This window comes from Tigriopus californicus, chromosome 4 (genome assembly GCF_007210705.1).
Source record: "Tigriopus californicus strain San Diego chromosome 4, Tcal_SD_v2.1, whole genome shotgun sequence".
In the NCBI taxonomy this organism is placed as follows: Eukaryota; Metazoa; Arthropoda; class Copepoda; order Harpacticoida; family Harpacticidae; genus Tigriopus; species Tigriopus californicus.
In genome coordinates this window covers 12591825-12612412 of record NC_081443.1, presented here as the reverse complement: position 1 = coordinate 12612412, position 20588 = coordinate 12591825, and the positions used below count along the sequence as shown (strand labels likewise).

Here is a 20588-nt window from a genome sequence, read left to right as displayed (position 1 = left end):
CGCCACCTTCATCATTTGCAGAGGCCATATATCTGAGAGAGGGAAGGTTAACTTTTTCTCTCCCCAACGGACATTTTTTGGTCGGAAAAATTATGATGACACTTTCTTCCACTTCCGTTTCGTATCCAGTCACTAGCTGCGCTAACAAACCACAGAGCTTTTGATGTCTCAAGGTGAGGTAGGAGTAGCAGTGCGAGCAGCAGCAGCCTTTTTTGGCCTTCACATGATGAACTATGTGCTCTCGACATACGTCCACTAAAGTAATAATAGTTTCCCAGCACCCTCAGCGCACTGACAAGAGTTATTAATAACTGCCTCAAGACTTAATCCATTTTGCCGTCCAAAGTGTCCATCCATTTATTCAGGCTAGTAATACTGGTAAGGAGCTAAGTAAAACATTAGAAAGTAAGTCATACATCGTCTGGGTGAATATCATCTAAACGTAAAGGTCTTTCAAGTAAATCAAAATCATGGAAATTAATCCCAACCCCGTCTAGTTCACGGTAGAGCCGATAGAGGCGCCCTATTGGATGAAGACTTAGGAAGTCTCTCCATTTTTGGCGATTCTCTTGATCAGGACTTTCCCAGTCCTCGGGGTCGTCATTGGAGCCCGGTATAAAGATGCTTAGAGTCTCCATTGCAAATATGACCACGACTATTGCGAGTGCGATGGATTTGTATCTAAACCACATAAACGGCATGTTTGAGGAGCACAAGGTTTGTTTATTTTCGAAAATGTCGCTTGAGCGGGGATATCAGGGTGACAGAATTCAGCTTGAATATAAAACTTCAAATTTATTCCAGAAGTAGTGAAGTGAGCAAACGAGTTGCTCCATTCTTGTTTGGCAGAATAACCATTGGCACAGATATTACAACAAAGACAATAGCTCTCCTCACATTCAATCACAAATAATGAACCTTACTGGTCGGTTTGTTTTTTCAATGTCAATTTTGGGGCAATCGCGATGAAGGTCTTTCACTTAAAAGCTAGATTAGGCGAGCCAATTTGGTTTTGGGTCTGATTTGAAGTTATCGTGCTTCTTTTTGTGAACGTGAGGGCGAAGGGGGGATATAGAAATGTCTTACTATTGTCATGCACATGTCGAAGAGGGAGAAAAACTGAAACTTTGAAGGACATGGAAAGGTGAAGCATTAGCGACATCCATATGTAACGACTCACTCCCACTATAATACCCCCCTGATGAAATCCTGAAGAGTAAGATGACTTTACCATAGAGTTAAGAATCCTGGAGAGGACTCCCATTGAGAAAAGTTGGTTCAGGCAAGCTTGAACTCGACTTGAGAGGGACGTTTGAAGACGGGGGAAATTTTCTTCTTTCAAGGTGGAAAATGGAAGAAATGTCAGAGTAGCCACCCGTTTGGTCGCCAAAGTCGAACCAGTCGGAGCCTTTGAATAGACCTGAGCAAAGAAAGGCCGCTTTTTGAGCCAGTCATAGAAACTTTGAAGCCCTTGTCATATTTGAAGCATTGCTTATCTGTTGTACACGGTTTTGAAGTGTACAAAACGAACTTCAAGATGTGCCGGTAAAGTTTTGTGTGGGAGATAGATGAAACCAATATCCTCTTCTCGACTCTTTGTCCTTGGCGTTCCTAAATAGTTGAAAGTGAAGACTCAACAGAAAGTGAAGTTCTCCATCAAAATCCTTCTCGTCTTCGCACTTGGCCGTTCAGTCAAAAGGCTCGGAAAAGGCGGCGGCCTTGGATTGGGGGAAAGCCAAACTTTTTACCAGATTATGACATGCCAGCCATCCATGAACGGTGGAGGATCAGGATGAGTTCAATTGAAGAACTAGACCACTCCTGAAGCAAATTATCCTCGCGCGTTCCAATGAAAAATGGACGCCATGTTGATCGCCAACCACTCGTCAGGAGCAGACTAGTTACGCATAAGCATACTGTATTACTGTACATGGGAGTGGATATTGGGCGACAGAAAGCGTCAGAAGCTCTTGGCTTTGAGTTGATGTGTTGCTTTTGGGTGAACAGGTTTTGATGGAAAAAGGACCCTTTTGGAGAGGAGAGGAGGACCTTCACACTAAAAGCCTTCAGGTTTTTCCCCTCCTTTTGTTTATGCAGCCAACTCAAGAATAAGAGAAGTCGAAGGAGATGGAAGAGTAGGAGGGAGTGAAGATACAGACAGACAGAGAGACAGATATATGAGAGATGGAGAGATAGTTCCATGGGCGAGCAAGCGAGTATGATTAATTCTTTAAAGATAAAGATGATGTTCTGTATGATGGTGATATCACATGCATAGTTGTCAGTTATAAGGAAAATGAGAGGAGGACCGACTGTATCCTCATCCCATGGGGACACACAGAGGATTCAGAGCCATTGTGGATCGCATGACACGATTTCTTGGCCGATGAGGAGGCAGAGTCGAAAGGGAGTGGTCAAGGGACATCCACGGGAGATGTAATAAAAAAAACCGCGGTCCAAGGATTTGGGATTGGGATCTTCCTCCATCCCATGGTTATTCCACTATGATGTGAGGGGCCGAGAGCAGGACCGCTATGGTGGTGATCAAGGTGAAGGCCGTGAAAGTAATAAGACAAAAGCGATCGATCACCATGGCGGCGAATTTCCAGTCCATAATGATCTCCTCCTCGTCATCGCGACCCTTGATGCGGTTGGTGATGAATTTGAGCTCCTTCAAGATGCACTGCAGCTCCCGATTGGCAGTGGCTGAACAGCTATGCGAATGATGGCCGGACGCGGCCAGAGCCCCGGGGTAGGGCGACGTGGGGGGAGCTTGGGGCATATACTTCTCTTGCTCCATGGGATTGCCGTTGACACGAACGAAGCCACTCCCACTGGAATATCCTCCCCCGGCGACGGACATGGGTCTGGAAGGAGGAACAACCCTAGAGGATCATCTTCGGTGCCGCTGGCATGCATGGACTAACAAATATTGGGATCCGAGTACTGATGGGCAAGTGGTATAAATGACATAATGTGTCCTTGGACTCATGTTACCAATATGTGATCTTATTTTTCTATAACGATTTTCATTCCCATTGGAAATGGATCTTGTCTGGGACCTTGACCTTGAGCGAGAGAAGTTCAGTGCCATTTTTGCGCGGTCCAAATTTGATTGTAGAACTAGAGGGATTGCCAAGGATCCGAGTGGCTCATTTTGTTTCAACGGATGATGTGAGTCAAGGGTGGTTGAAGATTATTTTCTCGAGCAAAACTAGACGAAGGCTGAAGATCGTTCTCGAGGAAATCGAAGGCCTCGGTGGGGATGGAAAGCCTGGCTTGCTTTCTAATACTGATCTACTTTGCTATTTAGCAGCTCCTGGTATCTTTTTTCCTTTGCTCAACCCTCTTTGCATGGTTGGCTATTTCGTGGCAAGGCCATAATTCTTTTCGAGCCTTTCTTGGTTTTCGCCCGCAAAAGTAGTAGTTTTCTCTCTCAAGTTGAGCGTCCGAAAAAACATAAAGAATGTGTGTGAAAAACTAATGAGGCGAGGCGGACACAACATCCGAGACGAAATGGTCGAATTCTTACAGGTTATGGGAACTACCGCCTTTTGGAACGCTGCACGGTATGTCCTCAAATCTTCTATTCAACAACATTTTATGGGACAGGGCTAGCTTGTCTGATCTTCACACTGAGTTTCAACTTTCCCGCCGTAAATGTACTTTTAACTTTCAATTGCTTTTCCACTGGACAAGGCCGTTCCAAGGGCCGTAAATTGGTGGGTTAATCACTCATCAGTGAACGAAATTCCGTTCCCGTTTCTTTTTTTTGGGGGGAGGGGAAGGAAAAAGGGATTCCAAAAGCATTGTGTTTTTAGCCAAGAATTGAGGCTGATGGAACACGGAACAATTGGAAATCAGAGAAAGATTTGCTTGGCACTTGGCACTTCCATTGAACACCCACCAAGATAAATGAGAACTTGGAGCTCTCTTGAAGTTCCAATTAGAAAGGATCAAGAAAGAGCGTCAGAATCAGACCCTTCTTTCCCCTTTTCTCCCCATCGCTCGTGTTTGTATAGGAAAACCATAAAAAATGCCACCAACTAACTAGACCCTAGTTACTTTCTAGTTAACTGTATGCAGGTTCTCTTGGGAAGACCTAAACTTGCTCAGTTCCCAATAAATATATAAGTATGAACCCTGAACCCATCCTCACCCGAGGGGGTCCGCATGGACCGAAAACCGTCTGTCTGATGGTTGCTTACCTGAAATCGTCGTCCATATCGAGAACGTTGGCCAGGAGACTCTTGGATGATTTTTCCTTCATCTCCAACTCCTTCATCCGATTGGTCATGAGGATGGTTTTCCGGGTGATTGGTTTGCCGGGTCGATTCATGCGCAATAACCAGGGCATCCATTGGAGGAACAGTGTACGGACCTGAACAAAAACGAGACACGCCATGATCGATGGGACTTTGGCATGAATGAACACATTAGAGAGACCAACGAGCTTCTTTTGATATATTTGGCCATCACAAATACCTAGCCAGCACTGTTTACTTCAATAAGGATATCTCAGGAAGCTTTTAAACATACTGCACAAAGGCACATAGACAAAGGCATGCTTGTTCCCTTTGCACTGAAGACGAAGTCTGGTTGAGAAAGGATGGTGGATAGATACCAAACAGCCAACCAAATCCGACACAATGTTTGAACTTCGATATGATTGGGAAGGGCAAATAAATAATCTTGGCGGAGGAGATGTTTGCCCACAAAAAATGGGTCAATAAAATAAATAGATATCGAAGGCCCGTACTCACCCAGTGAGGCATTTCATGCGTCTCAGCCGTACGATGATGATAATTGAGGACTACCACAGTAAGAACCACAGAGGAGGCCACCATCATCATGATACAATTGAAGTACGTGCCTGAAAAGAGGTCTCAAGTCAAATCGGAGGGGGCTTTCCAAGACTTCGAAAAAGTGCCATTGAATGACATAAGGAAGGTGGAAAGTGAGACTTCGTTTCCATAATAAAGGAGACGACTCTTGACTTTCCAACTTGGATCATTCAACCGCGAAGACAAGACGGAATCAAATCAAACTACTCAAGAGTGTGACGAAGGGAAAAAAGAGGAATCAAGGGTGAAGAAGAAAACTTAGCAGCTGGGTGTTGAGTTCAAGCACGTGTATATTTGTGTTGTTTGGGAACAATTTCCATCGAGACCAAGCATGCACAGCCACTCATCATGGTGCTAAGTTAATGATACTGTTACTTTTACCACTATTACTGCTACGACTACTAACTACTCAGTAAAATGGTGGTTCATAGTTTGGGAGCAAAGGAGAAAGAGAGAGAGAGAGAGAGAGAGTGGAAAGAGGAAACCGGTACTCATTGAGGAACGAGCAACCGACGCAAGCAAGCCGGAAATGGTAGAAGCAAAAACGATGGACAAAAAGACACAAGATTGATACTTGGAGCCATTTGAAATTCCCGCCCACCCTCTATCTCTGGCCTAAGTACGTACTGTTGTGATCTGAAGGGAATTCCCATCCAGCTCGTCCTCCTACACAGAAACGCCTACCAGCTATTCATCCAAGTTGGGCCTGCTAGAAAGTGATAAGATCTGGGCACACTTGGGGAATGGCTCCTCGTGCCTGTCGTTTGTCGTCCGTGCCGCCATTCGAACACGTGGGGCCAACGAGGCGTGGCATGAAAATGAAGGGGCGGAGGAGAAAGGGTAAGAAAGGGCGGGGCAGAGGAACATTGATTTAGGGGCGATCTGGTCCGGACGAGGGGCAGAAGGAAAAGTCATCCTACCGGATGGATGTAAAAGAAGCACAAATGGAACCAAACCTCAAACAAGGACAAAACGGAGAAAAACGTCTTTTTGACAATGACAATTCATCCATCCATCCATCCGTTAAGCGGCAAATTGAGAGACATCTTGAGAATGATTCAGATGGCCCAAAACATTTGTGATCCTGCCACTGTTTCATTCATACGAATCCACAGGGTGCCCATAGGAGGTTCAAGATCTAATTGACGTGTCATTTCAATTAAAAATCAGTTGTTCCTTCTCAAGGCTTTGCTTTTTAATAGGCTTAGACAGGAGTTTCAAGCGGCTAAACATGAACCATTACGTTTCAAAAGATGACTGTCATTCTATGTGGCCTCCAATCACCCTGACTTTTAAAAGGGATGGACCGACGCCCCAAGATTCGAATTGTGGTTCGTTAATTGGAATTTGATTGAAAATACATCCACGAGGAACAAGGCAACACCATACAATGAACAACATGAAGTAATGGATGTTTCCTGTTTGCTGGCAGTTTAGATTGGGTGGAGAAAAGAGTTTTAACGATAAAAAAATAATTATAATGATAACAAGAGCGGAAGGAAATCTTTTTGATTTAAAAACCGCGGTTTTGAAGCCACATTTAATATCCGAGAGATGAATGAAGATGTACTTGTACCTAATAGGGGCATTGCATCCGACACTTGCGGAAGGGTCTCGGTAACAATGTTGTGAAATACCGTTAAAGAAAGTAGGATTGTTACACCTGAAAGAGATCCCAGAGGAAACAAGCGTCATTGCATGGTAAAAGGCCCTCCAAATGCCTTCAAAGTCGATTAAAATTTGTATAAAACAGCATTTGATATGAAGGCAAACCGCTGAATAATAGCAATAATAATAATGATAGTTCCCTTGTTCCCCAAGAAATGTATCTTATAAATGCAGTGCCTGTTTGTCAATCCTTGTTCCTAAATGAGGATTTAGACCGTTTGAACCATCATTCGAACAAATGTCTCGCCCTACAACCAAAAGCTGGATTAGTGAGCCTCATTTCGACGAGGTCTGTCAAGTGAAACCAATCGAAGGATAAGCGAGGTATAGATATCGGTTCTTCAATTCAAAAATAATTAAGCGTATTTGCAAAAAAGAGCGAGGAAAAAGGGGGAGGAGCGAGGAAAAAAGAACGGAAAGAGAGGTTTCAGAATTTGGGGAAACTACTGAACGTGATCACTTCAGGTGGATGACAGATAGTTCACTTTTAAATCCAAGACTAATGTTTCGACAACTTTTGGTCCTCATCGTTTAGATCCAATTGAGAGGAGTTTTTATCCGAAATTTAAAGTTTGATCAAACTAAACCAAATAACCTTCGCTTGAAAGCGTCCGCTACCACTAGAGTACAGACTACAAGTTACCGTGCTATATTAAGTACAAGGTAATGTACTTTTCAAACCCTTTGTAGTACAGGTGAAACAAATCTTATATCCTACGAGGATCTATTTTTGTCACTCAATGTCGAGGAATCTCTCGGCCCATCTCTACATGCATTCGGCTAGCCTAAAGGCCGATGTTGAAACGGTATAACTCTTCTCAGTCATTGGAGAAAGGCCCTTGTCATACAACCCACTTGGATCCCCAAAGCTCCATTTCAAGCCAATTTTGCTCTCACAAGTCAAACGAAAGTTAAGAACCACTCCGGTAAAGGTCAACTTAAGTTCCACCCAGCTAATCTGATCTTGGTTTGCGCCCGTCCTTACTTGGTTACAAAATACATCCATGAGCCAGAAGAACATTTTTTTCGAAGGTCGGGTTGATGGGAGGAGAAACAGGGCCTTGAATGAAAAGAACATAAAAAAGGGAACTGAACCTTTGGGACATTGGGAACATAAGATGAAGCAAGAAGTAGCTGTAGCAATGGGAATTGAGGATGTTGTTGATGTTGTAGAAGTAGTTGTTTGTTCAATTTTGGTACAAAGAAGTAGCAGGAGAAATCGTTGAAGTAGTGTTAAGAGACCGATCAGAATTGAAATGAAATGTGCACTTGTCGAGGGTTAATGGTGTTCTTTGGAACTGAAGTGTGCCCAAAGGAGTTCCTGTTTGGCTTTGGCTATAAGGGCATGGGCGAGTCTTTGACGCTGAACACACCAAAAAAATAACCCCCCCAATTCGTGTTGAATGGAACATTTTTCCTGGACAAGGGCACAAATATACCACGTTCTCGATCTAGTACGAAGCGAGTGATGGATGATGATGATCAATGGAGGGAAGAATGCACACTCAGAGAAAACAAACCACAATCAAAACAATCAAAAATGGATGATGAAGATGGTCAAATGAGTAGAGCCCAAACACTTAGGTGCCTACCTAACTGCGAATCAATTTTCAAAAAAATGACATATATTTTGCATTAAATCTCCCCTTCTTTTATTGTAGAAGTTTGTTTTGACCGTCATATTAGGCGGAATAGTTCGCTGAAAGGTTCATTTTTGGAAGGTAATGTCTGATCCTCAATTTTAAACATTTTTTTTCTGGGTATTGAAAGGTCTCATTCTTTACGAGACATGAGAACATGTGTTCCCTTCAAAATTAAGCTATGCAGACGAGTCTTGTAAGTACAAGCAAACAACACTAAAAGACAAAGTATTACAAGGGAACTTTAGCATATTTCGGTTTGACGACCACAAACGGCATCAATCAGAGCTTAGTACTTTCATGCCCGAAAGGAGTCTAAAAACTAAAAAGTTGTTCCAGTGTGCTGATAATGATGTTCGTCAACGTATCATTCACATCATCAGTGACATTTGAAAGCTTTATGTAACCTTTGGAACAAACACCAGGAAGAACTAATGGACATGTTTGATAGCCATGGTCAAAACCAGACCTCTAATCAAAATGCCCCTGCTTTACTTAGGGTTGCTCTCCAATAGCGAGCCCTAATTTTACCTCTCTGCCATTACAGTTTTAAAAAGTAAAGTACCATGAAAAATGAACCACCAGAAAATACATTTTGTGAATGATTCGCTTACCTAAGAATTTGGGCTCTATGAATGAATGATAAATGAGCAAAACGGAGGCAGGAATGTGGATGTTAGCGGTGAGTATATATGTATATAAATCTAATAATGTTAAGTAAGAAAAGCCCACAGTTCAAGGCTGACTATTAGTACAAGGGATGCCAAAAATCTTGACACCAGAGAGCAGTAGGAGTGGATAATCGTCCAGTCACAATCTGTGTGTGTGGGTGTACTGTGGATTCGTTCGTTCGTTGGTTGGTTCGTTCACGAGTTCCTACCTATTAACGGTACTGCGTCTGATGTGGTGGGCATTATGGCTGAGACAAGGTTCATGAATACAGTGAGAGACAGAAGGACAGTTACATCTGTAAAGATCCAAACAGTGTCTCAGCAGAGCAAGAACAAGAGAGAGAAATTGAGAGAGTGAGAGAGTGAGAAAGAGTGAGAAAGAGTGAAAGAAACCGAAAGGAGCAAAGAGATCACACGAGTCAAAACGAAAAAAACTGTCAAATCTCTTGGCTGTTGGCTATTAATGATAATAATAATGATAGTATAGGGGAGAGAAGGAGAACTAACTCGGTCTAGCTAGCTGAATGGGCCAAATCAAGTTCCAAGTATCAGGGAAAGACTTTGAAGGCTACAGAATTTGGACACATGAGATTGGATCAAAGGGATGGGGGTCGATAGTAATGATGATGATGATGATGATGATGATGATGATGATGATGATGATGATGATGAGTATGATGATGAGATGATGACGTTGGTGATGCAGGGGGTGATGGAGAGAGAGAGAGAGAGAGAGAGAAAGAGAGGGCTGAAGGAGTTTTCGTAGTAGTAATAAATTGAAAAGTGGAGAGTACACACTGAATACCAATTGCTTGGTTAGCAATGTACAACTTGGCCAACCATCGTTCTTCCAACAACTTTTAACGAGACTTATTATTAACATTGTCTGAATACACTATTATTTACAAGAGCGTAAGGCTGATAGCTTGTTCGGAAGAAAACAGCTAAAAGATGATAGTTGGCCAGGAAATATAACCATTCTATTAGTGCAGTCCAGCTTGTATACGTTGAAATACTGATCTTTTATGATGATGATGATGATATTAGCAATGATAGTCGTAAAATGAAGAAAAACAGGATGAAAGGACAGGAAAGAAAGGTCTAGAGAAGCCTCACTGAAATCTCCCTAGGAGAAGAACCGGAGCAATGAATTACAAATTCTAAATTATGTACGGCTAATCGAACTTTCCAACTGGAACAAAAGCAAATCGAAATTGTAACGGAACCAAAGAGAATCGTTGGACTTGATAGACACACTGTAAACGGAACTAATTGTTGCAGATATATATTCCAGCGAGAGACCTTTGTATCGGCTCGACTTGGCCACACTTTAGGCTGCAGATAATAAAACGTAATAGCACAACGCAAATCGTTGTGATCGCGAATATAAATCTATGTAGTGTTAAGGAAAGAAAACAATCACACTCAGTGGGAAAGATATACAGTGTTGAGAAAGTAAAGGACGATTGAAACCAGGATTTATCCAATAAGGTCAAGTTACAAGTAGCAGCCGCGTTGTGGTAGTAATAATAGTAGCGAAACAAAACATGTTTATGCAGAACTCAAGGACAGTCCACATACGTAGGAAACGTCTGGCTCATTCTCAGCTTCTGATCAAGTGAAAAAGACCCCTCTAGAGCGTAGCTCATTTGTAAAAGGTATCAAGAATAGATAGAAAGGAGAAAGAAAGTAACAGGAAGGAAATGGAAATCATAGTGGCGCAAAAATAGTTAGTCTAGGTAAATATCTGACTTCAACATTGCAACAACAGCTACGCCCGAAATGTGGACAATGTGTTCAATGCCGGATTGGTCAGAGGGTAGTTCATCATCCGCGCCGCCGCAGCAGCAGCAACAACGTACTTATCAGGGGCACTGCATCTGACGTGGCGGGCATGGTTTCAGAAACCGTGTTCAGAAACACAGTCAAAGAGAGGAGAATGGTTACATCTGTAACAAAGTATCGAGAAAGTGTGTCAATCCTTAGACTGGCTTGTTCTCGGGCAAATGTCTTGGGGCTGATTGGATGATGGATAGGCTGGCTTAACATGACTGAATGATGAATGATGATCTGGCTAAGCTCTCTCGCTCTGATGGGCTTGACATTTGTCAGAATAGCACAATGAAACTCTTTCCCTGGTTATTTGGAACAGATTACCTCACTTCATTGACCTGAATGGTTGAATTCTGCAAGGAAGCTTTGGGGGCTCTTGGCACATTGCAAAGGACATTGCTCACTGTGTACTGTAGACCTGATAAAATGAGCCAATGCTTGAATTGCTAGAGATGATTAGTGTTGCCTATGGCAAAGAGCCCCTTATTAGTTTGTGATGTATTCAAGTTCGTCAACGCGCTTTGTTCATTGTTCGTTCATTTGAATGAACTGCTCAGCTTCATGGGTGGAGGAAATTATTCATTTAAATGAATAGCCAATGAATATGCAGTAAAATGTAGAAGTAGTTTATCATGCCTACAATTCAAAGGAACTCACCCAGCGTAAGTTTTTCTCCTGAGTCGGGCGGAAGAGTGAATCCCAAAAGGGCCATGGAGGAAATGAGAACACAGGGAACGATTAGGTTGAAGAAGTAGTAGAGAGTTCGACGCCGAATATGGATTTTGAACGTGATATCCACATAAGGCTCGGGGCAGCATTCGTAGAAGACCTCGCTCCGTTTTCCAGGGACACCTGGGACGGGATGATGGCGGGCAAATAAGGGCATTAGTATTAGTCAATGATTATGGAACATTTTGTTTGGCGGGGTGTGCTCAATTGATGTATTGTTAAGGAAGATCAAAGAGAAAAGGAAGCGCATGGTATTTTTCTTTGTTCAAAGTGCAAATGTCAATTGAAAGGAGCCATGCAATGATGAAACTGATTTCAAGCGTGTTTCGTTTCGGTAGATGTTGATCATGTTGATGTACAAGAGGTGGATGTAAAAGTAAAAGATGATGATTACCTATTAAATCCCATTCTCCATTCGTGATAAAACTGCTAATGTCTCCTCCGTCCTTATCTTTCATTGCTAAGTCGAGCTGTAAAGTTGCAAGAAAACACTTTTTGGGCACCAGTTATCTTCATTGTCATCCGGGTGCCTTTGGTTCTCCAAAAGATGAGCCAAATGAGGGGGAAAAACTTCAAGAAACTTGATCAAATCATTGTTTGTTTTCAATTCTGGGCTGAAAGTTGAAACCGTGAGGTCAATTGACCTATTGGGAACTGTTTTAAAAGACTGACTACCTCTAAAGTAATATGATATTGACTCAATAAAACACTGTAAAGGTTAAAGGAAAAACACGAGTAGCGTTGGCTACGACATCGTAATGTCAAATCTAAGATAAGTAATATTAGTTAGAATCGTGCTTCGTGAACGCAACAAACGAACATTGATTAAGAAGAAACAGTGATAGAAAATCAGTCTAAGTGTTGATATTATCAATCCTATAAAGAGCCCCACGTGGTCACTTTCTCATTTGTCTTCTCTCTTTGGACCAAACGCTCTAGGTCTACATTTCCCTCATTGATGATGACCACTATGTTGTGTTAGGACGGTACGTAGCGATAGACCACTTAAAACACACGTGTAGTTCTTTTTCTTCGTACGCCTAATAGCAAAGTTGAAACTTCTTTTGTGAAGAAATATATGGTTTGTAATACATTTGCTTGCAAGCTAATACGACGTAGTTACCCAAACTCCAAGTTCGGCTATGTTTGCATTTGAATTTCGGTTCCAGCTCCTTCAAGATAAATGTGAGAGCAAATGCATCAAACGCAAGGGGAACAAAACTTCGTTTTGGATGAAATTGTTACATTTCATCTCCCATTTTTCACTCAAACCCTCTAAAAGTCATTAGCTGATCATTGTCCACCCCACTTGTCATCTTCAAGGTCCCCCGGAACCATCATCAACGAAAGAAGCCAACCCTGAGCTGTTCAGCAATGTTTCTTTTTTTTTACCACGTAATGCATCGTTTGGTCTATGAAAAATAATATGAGCTTTGTGCCGTATTAAGGTAACGAACGAAAACAGTTTTTCGCCTTTAGGGGGATGCGTACCTCAGCAAATTTGATTCTTACAAAGAGTGCAAAGTGGGTTGAAAGCCTGGCAAAATCGGCTCAATGAAGTTGTTGAAAAGTGACGTTGATGATTGGTCTCATCGTTGGTTCACGATTCCATGTTCGATCTTCCGATCTGGATGCGTACCTCAGCAAATTTGATTCTTACAAAGAGTGCAAAGTGAGTTGAAAGCCTGGCAAAATCGGCTCAATGAAGTTGTTGAAAAGTGACGTTGATGATTGGTCTCATCGTTGGTTCACGATTCCATGTTCGATCTAAGTTTAGTGCGAACGGGCCAAGAACAAGAGTATAAGCTTAGGTATCTCACATGATTAGTTAGGTGAAACTAGTTTAGATAGAAGTGAAAAAGATCACAGCTATCAATCTCTCAGACCTCTCCGACATTCATTCCTAAATTCATTGATTCATTTGTCCGTTTCCATCCAGAAACGGGCGATCCAAAAGGGCCAAGAAAGAAGGTGGGGGATGCGTTTTGGAAATGAAACCCTCAAAAATTGGAGACGGCCAAATTATGAGAGCTGCATTCCTCCTCATTTGTCAAGAAGTTTGACTGGAGCGACACATTAGGAGAGCCTTGTCTTCAAACGGAAAATTGAGGTCTTCTCTCGAGCTCATTACTCTCACTAATAGGCTGGCCTTTCTTTAAAATGACCTCGCTAATAATGAATCGGAGGCCATCTGAAAGTCGGCCTGATCCTGGAGGGTAAAAACAGCCCGTGAGAGACGGAGAGGCAAGAGTTGTTGTTGAAAAGCAATTCGATGATGAAAAGGGTATGCGGGGTTCCAGAATGTCATGTGATGAGAGTAAGAGCGAGAGGAAATGGGCTTAAACAAACCCAAACCGGAGCTGATCTATCTACTTGATTCACAAGCACAAGCTGATATGGTGAGCTACGGTTACAACATTTACATTATATACGTATATGTGTGTAATGGGCATTGCGCCTTGGTTAGCTTCATGCAAAACTACTACAGCCAATGTTTTAGCTGAAAGAAAACCATGCACTATGAAAGTGGGATGAAGATGGTTGACTTGTATTCCTTAGTTGTCGTTCGTACCAGGGTGATTTTCAAGTGCAGGCTCTTAATTCCCCACGAGGAAGTGGAACACGCAGGTTTCCCAAATTTGGCATGGATCTCAGAGAACCACTTGGATGGAACCACAAGGGGCGCGACAACCAACCCCAAAGATGTTTATCGCTTGCATGTTCCACCACCGGGAGAATCATAATGACAGCCTGATGCAAAATATGCGTCAAAACTTGCATGGTAAACCGCTTGACTTCGTTCTTGTAGTTCTTCAGCTGATAGATGATCCCGAAGAAGCTATCTAGCTACGCAAAAAAAACCAGGGGTTCGAGCCGAAATTTCGGGGGCACAAGAAAGATGAGACAAGAAATAATGGTGACATATTCTTCCTCGCTTTTGACACCTTGATGGCCTTGGACAAACGATTGATTTGGAATTAACACTGATAAAAAAATATCAGTTTGAACAAGGAACAAAGGAAGGAAATGACGATGAGAGTACTCCGCCAAAATAACAAATGTTGCTGCCTCCTAAAAACAAAGGCATTGGGGGGTTAAATGATTGAGCTGCCGGTCATATATTTAAGAAAATGACATCAAATGAAAAGGAGGCCAGAAAATTGTTGGACTTCAGGAAATGTTCACGATCAAAAGCATGACCCGAAAAACGAATTGAAATAGTCCATGATCTAAAGCGTGGACAGTTGTACTTGGTCTTGGAGCAAGGACAAAGACAAGGGATTTTCGGACATTGGACGAGATTGGAAACTGGATTCCCAGAGGACAGAAAACGAATCAAGAGAATTCCCCTTTCCTTTTGAGGTACTAAGATACTTGAGAGTAGATACAAATGGCCTTCCAATGGTCTTAGTTGACGTCATGTGTGGCCAATGTACTGGCTCCTGGACATCACTTATCGCAACACGATTCATTCAATATAGTTCATGGTGTGAAAATTCGTTTAGAGTCGTCTAAATACGTTAATGAACAACACTGATTGCGAATCCCTAACTTTGTGCATGGTTCAAACAGCTTAGAGTACTGTTGTGGTTCTTTAAATGACTACATGTCTCCTCACATATAGGAAGGACTTCAAATAGAAGAACGTGTCAGAACACAACCTGCTCATCAAGCAATCCTTCGACACACATGGCCGACCCCAATAAGGTCAAGAATCACCAGGTGAGCAGGTTTGTCCTATAAGATGGAAATAGGTCTAGTGAAGTCTTTACTGTACACTACTGTTCCCATTTTGATTCAATGTAGTTCCAACCTTCAAGTTATCAGAAGAACCTGCATTACTCAAGTGTCCCATTAGAAAAAGGGGTGGGGATAGGCAAGGGCATCACTTTTTGGATGAAACAAATTGGGTAATGTGTTTGTTTTATACCTTCCACCCGCTGTAGGTCCAACTACCAAATTTGAGATCACAATGCTGATCATCAAACGGAAACCATGTAATATCTATCTTGCATGTGCTTTTGAAAATGCCTGGAGGAATATAGAGACAGCCACCGTCGTGAGACACCACGACATTGGTTTGAAAAGTACCATCAAATCTTTCATCCGCGCTGCATGAGAAAGTAGGAAGTCATGAGAAAATAATTTGCCGGCATAGCAGTTGCACGTTGAGCATAGCGCGGATCTTGAGCCAAATTGGGTCTTGTTAAAAAGAAAGGCTTTGGTAGATAGTTGGTTAGTACATGATCTTTATTAGAGAAATGCATTACTTCCACTCTGGCTCAAGAACCGGCCATCGAATCATAAGGAGCAAGTCATGAGATGGTATGCGAGGGTGACCAGGAAGCAAGCACAGAGATAGGTTGAGCCAACATGGGACTTGGTGTTAGAATAAAAAGCTTTCCAGTCAATTAAGAACGCTGTTTTGATCACAAAGACTTTGTTATCAAATAGAAAGGCTGCCCAGAGTCGAATTGAGACAATCTTGATCCTGGTCAAGCAAATAACCCTGCTTTGACATGCAGTTTCTTCAAGCTTGAAATGGGCATGCGTTTCCAATCTGTGGAAAAGCGTGTTTGTTTCATTGACAATCCTGTGACTGAATACTGTTTTGTAAGGTGTTATGAGTGGATCAATGTAAGATGTTAGTAAACATTTGCTTTCAAAAATACTTATGCCCTGACAATTATTATTGTCAAAAGGATTTAAAACACCTTCAGCAATTCATTACAACTGAATTCAGCACTGGAATGCTGGATCTTATTCCTGTCAGTGAAGAACCATAAAGACTGGAAAGTCGTCAAATCCAGATGTGTCAAATGAATTAGGCATCAACCATGCATATGGAAAATTCTCACTGTGTCCTGATCTCCTCCACTGGATGTGGGGTCTCATTTTCAATTCTGCTATGAAGGCTGTCTTGCTCCTCAGGACGAATTGAGGCTCGTTGATGTCAGAGAGCATACATTACCTATTGTACATGAGCAGATCAGGGACCCAAAGTCGTTTGGGATGAATTCGCACGCCATCCACATTTCCATATTCTGATTGATTCCAGCCTAGATTGTAGTCATTCCAATTCTAAAATATGAGGGAAGGAAATTAAATCCTCAAGATTGGGATCATTCCCAGCTCTCTTAAGCAATCACACATGAGATACAAGGTTGAGCACACTAAGATTCAGAGCGAATCACATTCACTATGTATTATAAGTTAAAGGGACATTCAGGCTCAAATGAGGATTTTTTTTTCAAGCAGGATTATTGATAGGGTGCATGCAAAGGGAAATATACGTTTCCATTTTTTCATAGGAATTAGCAAAACATTGCCTCCCATTTTCTATGGAGTGGCCTTCCGTCAAACTGAGCTTGGATTGAATTCTCAGGTTGATGCTTTGAATCTTTGTTAAAACTAATCTTCATCTTTTGAACAGATATACAAAGAGGCCTGCTCTTCACTTGCTGAAAATCCCTCAGGGAAGGTTAGCTTTGGTTAAAGTTAAAGTGAGTGGGTCATGCAATATATACATTGGGCTCAAAGGGGCGTTATCTAGGTTGGTTTGAGGTGGTAGAGATTGCTAGATCCCAAAGTTGGATTGGATGACCCAGGTGATGATCTGCTCTGTACTGCTGATCTATGTGTGATCCACTTACCAGATTCAGCCACAGGCAGCTGATCAGCAGTTGATTCTTCTCATCCTAATTTGCGACAGAAATGAAGAAAAGAGGCTTTCAATAACGGCCTGGGCGAAACTGACCAGAAAAATGACAAGGGGACAAATATTTTGTTCTTTCCTAGACACTTTGTCTAGCTATCAAAATCAATTTCAATTCATTTTGTCGTAAAAGCAATATACAAAATTTGAAAAATCTAATCTCCGACATTTTGGTCACTTACTTTCTTGTTAGATTCAAAATTCGATTGGCAATTGCGAATTAGGCTTTCCTCTGGAGACCGAAACCAGTGTCTTTTTGTATTATTATGATAGTTATTTGTCAATGCAATGTCATACTTCAAAGAAAAGTTTATAGAAAAACAATCACACGAACACTGTGACGTAAGCTGGTCGTCCATCTTTACACAATTGGTTCATGAATGGTGCTCATTTGAACCTTTTAGCACATGTTTAACGTGATGCTTGCCAAATACCAATTAAGATCTATGAAACACAACACATATAAGGGCAGCAGAGTCAGTGGAAGAACAAGTAACGACAGGCAGTTTTCCCACAACATAAATATGGTCACCCTTACCATTTTGAACTTGTTGGCACGGGTGATGGGATATGGTTATCAAGGTTATAAGGGTTTTAGAGGTCAGAGTTGCGTTGACAAGTTTAGGAGCATAAGAATTGGGTGGGATCTGAATGTGCTCCAACAGTCCAAGTCTCCTCAACTGATGCTTTTTAATGAAAGCTTTGACTGAATAGTAATAATATGTATCTAAGTACACCAACTGCAGAGAAACAACATGTTTGGTGATGAAGAACAGTAAGCGCACAACATGTATGGACAGTTTAAATCAAACTTATTACAAGATGCTTTTTCTGACTCTATTTAATATGTAATGGCATTATTTCGAACGCTTCCAGAAAAGGCTAGGGATTGTAAACCCAGCCACTCATAGTCTTCCTCTCAGTGTGCTCATTAGATTTCATTATCTTGCTCTCCCAAGTCCTTTGAAACGAACCATCCATAGCTGGCCGAGGACGGGATTTCCGTTCCATAGAGAGCAAGATAATCTATTGGACTTTACATCACGTCGAGCTGAACTTTGAGAGAAGGAAGAGGACTTACTAAATTTAGCCAACAATTGGAGGTTAGGATTTGGTTCTTTTCATCCTGCAGAAAATAACAATATTTCAAGAGCGTCGTCATCCCCGCTATTCTAAACGAATCTCTCAGATAATCATGATTAAGTCTCTTATTCGGAGTGCTGCTGATCATTGCAATGAGTAGGGCCAAATTGGAAGTGAGGAAATCAGGCAGGGCACTTACCACATCAATGATTTGTTGGAGAGTGATGCCAAAGGTCAGAAGGAGTGGATCCGACTCATTAACCACGGGTCGTTCCATAGGGTTGTACGAACGAAGGAGATCGTCCAGTAATTTCTTCTCATAGTACCCACATATCGTTTCTGGCATGAGAGAGGGATTGGCTCAAAAGGTCTGGCTTTCACTATCTGGAACCATGCTGACTACTATACTGAGATTGAAAAGCATGCGCCTACCTCTTAAAAACAACAATATGAGGAGGATGGACAGAATATTCCTGCCCATGCAGTGAGAAGTCATCTTGAACGGGATTTGCTGCTAGATTTGGTGAAGATGGGTAAAATCACGCATGGTTTTCAAAACCATTTTACCAACTACAACCAAATGCATTGTGTCCAATCAGCCTAGAAAACAGAAGAACGACCATCTTTGTCAAACGTATGATTAATAAGAAATCCTTAAAAATAAAGGGCCAGAATATTTTTCTTTCAAGGCTGTGGCAGACCATTTCTTGTTCACTCAAAATGGTTTCTGGGTCTTCCACCATGAGGGCACCAAAAGAAAAAGATCATCTCATTCTCGTCTCAGCCAAAGAAAACCCGTCCAAGAGTTCTTTGGCTGTGTGGGTGGGTTTCGTTTGAATAACCAATCAGTCATAAAATAAATTGTGTGGAAATTATCTTCGGATTTTCCTTTGAGGATGATCTGCGAGGATATGATCCCTCAACCAATGGAAAACCATTTCATTCCACGACCTTCTGACAAAGAATCCTTTTCAAGCGTTCCTCGGCCTTGGAATTCCACCATCTTTATGAACAAGAAGCTACCTATTCAAAGATGAATCGGGTTATTTTCATCGAGAAAGGCCGGGCCTTCGAACATATGCAATCTTCAGCTCAAGTGCACTCTTATTGTCCTGGTTCCAAGTGGTGGTCAAGCCCAAAAGAAATGAAAATGGCACCCTAGACATTTCTGATCTTGATCTCCCCACGCACGCCAAAGTAAATACAACATGAGGAATCGTTATTTAAGCCTGACGCGGAAAGACAACTATCATGATGCCCAGATGCGGGACAATACATGCTCTACAAATTTAATTATGATTGCCATGTTCCACGTTTGACAAGACGTTCCAAAATATGTTTAGTTCAATGTGAGGGATATTCCAACCAACACAAAGGGTTGGGATTGTAACATGGCCACCTTTGAGGGCCTTTACTTATAGGCAATCTTTAAGGTCGAAGTTGTTACTTGTTACCATTAATTTTTTGTGACCACCAAAATTTAGGCTTCACATTTGAGGCTACGGCAACAATCTCTTTTAAAACCTTACTTAAAAGTAACACCAAAAATTGTAATGGAAAAGGTCGTCGTTAACAAAGACAGGTAGGTAGAGGTAAGTGAAAATGCTGTAGAAAAGAAAACAATGGCTCGAATGTTGTGCGCGTTCAATATCTACGTAAATTGAAGGTCGTGACAACCCTCAAATATATTGAAGCAAATAACCAAGCAGCCCTGGCCTTTCCTCAAGGCCAATTCTCGATCCTCTCTCGAGATAACGAACCGAGAAGGTCTCCGATCTCATTTTGTAGATACAAAGCGCTAGTACTACGACTGTTCATACAACGTGTATACGTACTCGTACATGCATACAAGTAGTGCTACATAGTGAGGAAGTGAAGAGACGCCTGATGGTTTATGTCGAAAGTTGTTTAGCCAGTCGGGTGAGCTTCTTCCCTAATACTACTCTGATGAATAGATCGATTTTCCTCATTGCCTAGGGGAAATGCCACATTCCACAAGTAGTGAGTGAGTCCCTCGCACTTGTATTTCTTTCCTTTTTTACTTGCCACGCGTTGTCGGCTGGCTACATAATATTGGCTTAATAGAACACGGCGCCTTTCTCCACCGAGCGACCTTGATAGGGCTCAAAAAATTTGCCTGAGTCGAACAGGCTGGCCGGAATGCCTTTCATCTCGGGATAACTGTTGCACCCTGTCCGCCCGTTCCTCCTTCCTTCAACCATCCAACCATCCATCCATCCATCCATCCATCCCACCTTCCAACCATCCATCCAACCATCTATCCATCCATTCATTCATTCATTCACTCGTGAAGCAATACTCCGGCCATAAATGATCACAAAGTGAGCCTGTCCGTGACGTGAACTGCGGACAAGACAAACGGTGTTTCCGACCATTTTTCCCG

At 42.0% G+C, this 20588-nt stretch overlaps 1 protein-coding gene across 10 annotated transcripts in view; it reads right to left on the bottom strand.

Moving 5' to 3' along the window:
* Positions 1 to 327: 327 nt before the first annotated feature.
* LOC131879801 (neuronal acetylcholine receptor subunit alpha-7-like) overlaps positions 328 to 20588 on the bottom strand; it is a 40457-nt gene continuing 20196 nt past the window's right edge. The window contains exons 2-12 of one of the 10 annotated variants that reach the window (XM_059226222.1): positions 18617 to 18784; positions 18384 to 18523; positions 17040 to 17084; positions 16358 to 16467; positions 15317 to 15497; positions 11780 to 11855; positions 11314 to 11508; positions 10686 to 10772; positions 4764 to 4873; positions 4209 to 4381; positions 328 to 2885 (exon numbers count right to left, since the gene is read on the bottom strand). In XM_059226222.1, coding sequence (XP_059082205.1) covers positions 2495 to 2885; positions 4209 to 4381; positions 4764 to 4873; positions 10686 to 10772; positions 11314 to 11508; positions 11780 to 11855; positions 15317 to 15497; positions 16358 to 16467; positions 17040 to 17084; positions 18384 to 18523; positions 18617 to 18680 — 1572 coding nt within the window. In that variant the 5' untranslated portion in view covers positions 18681 to 18784 and the 3' untranslated portion in view covers positions 328 to 2494. Of the gene's footprint in view, positions 2886 to 4208; positions 4382 to 4763; positions 4874 to 6420; positions 6508 to 9032; positions 9120 to 10685; positions 10773 to 11313; positions 11509 to 11779; positions 11856 to 15316; positions 15498 to 16357; positions 16468 to 17039; positions 17085 to 18182; positions 18228 to 18383; positions 18524 to 18616; positions 18969 to 20588 lie in introns of those variants that run through there. The other 9 variants (XM_059226223.1, XM_059226220.1, XM_059226221.1 and 6 more) reach the window with 9 other exon arrangements.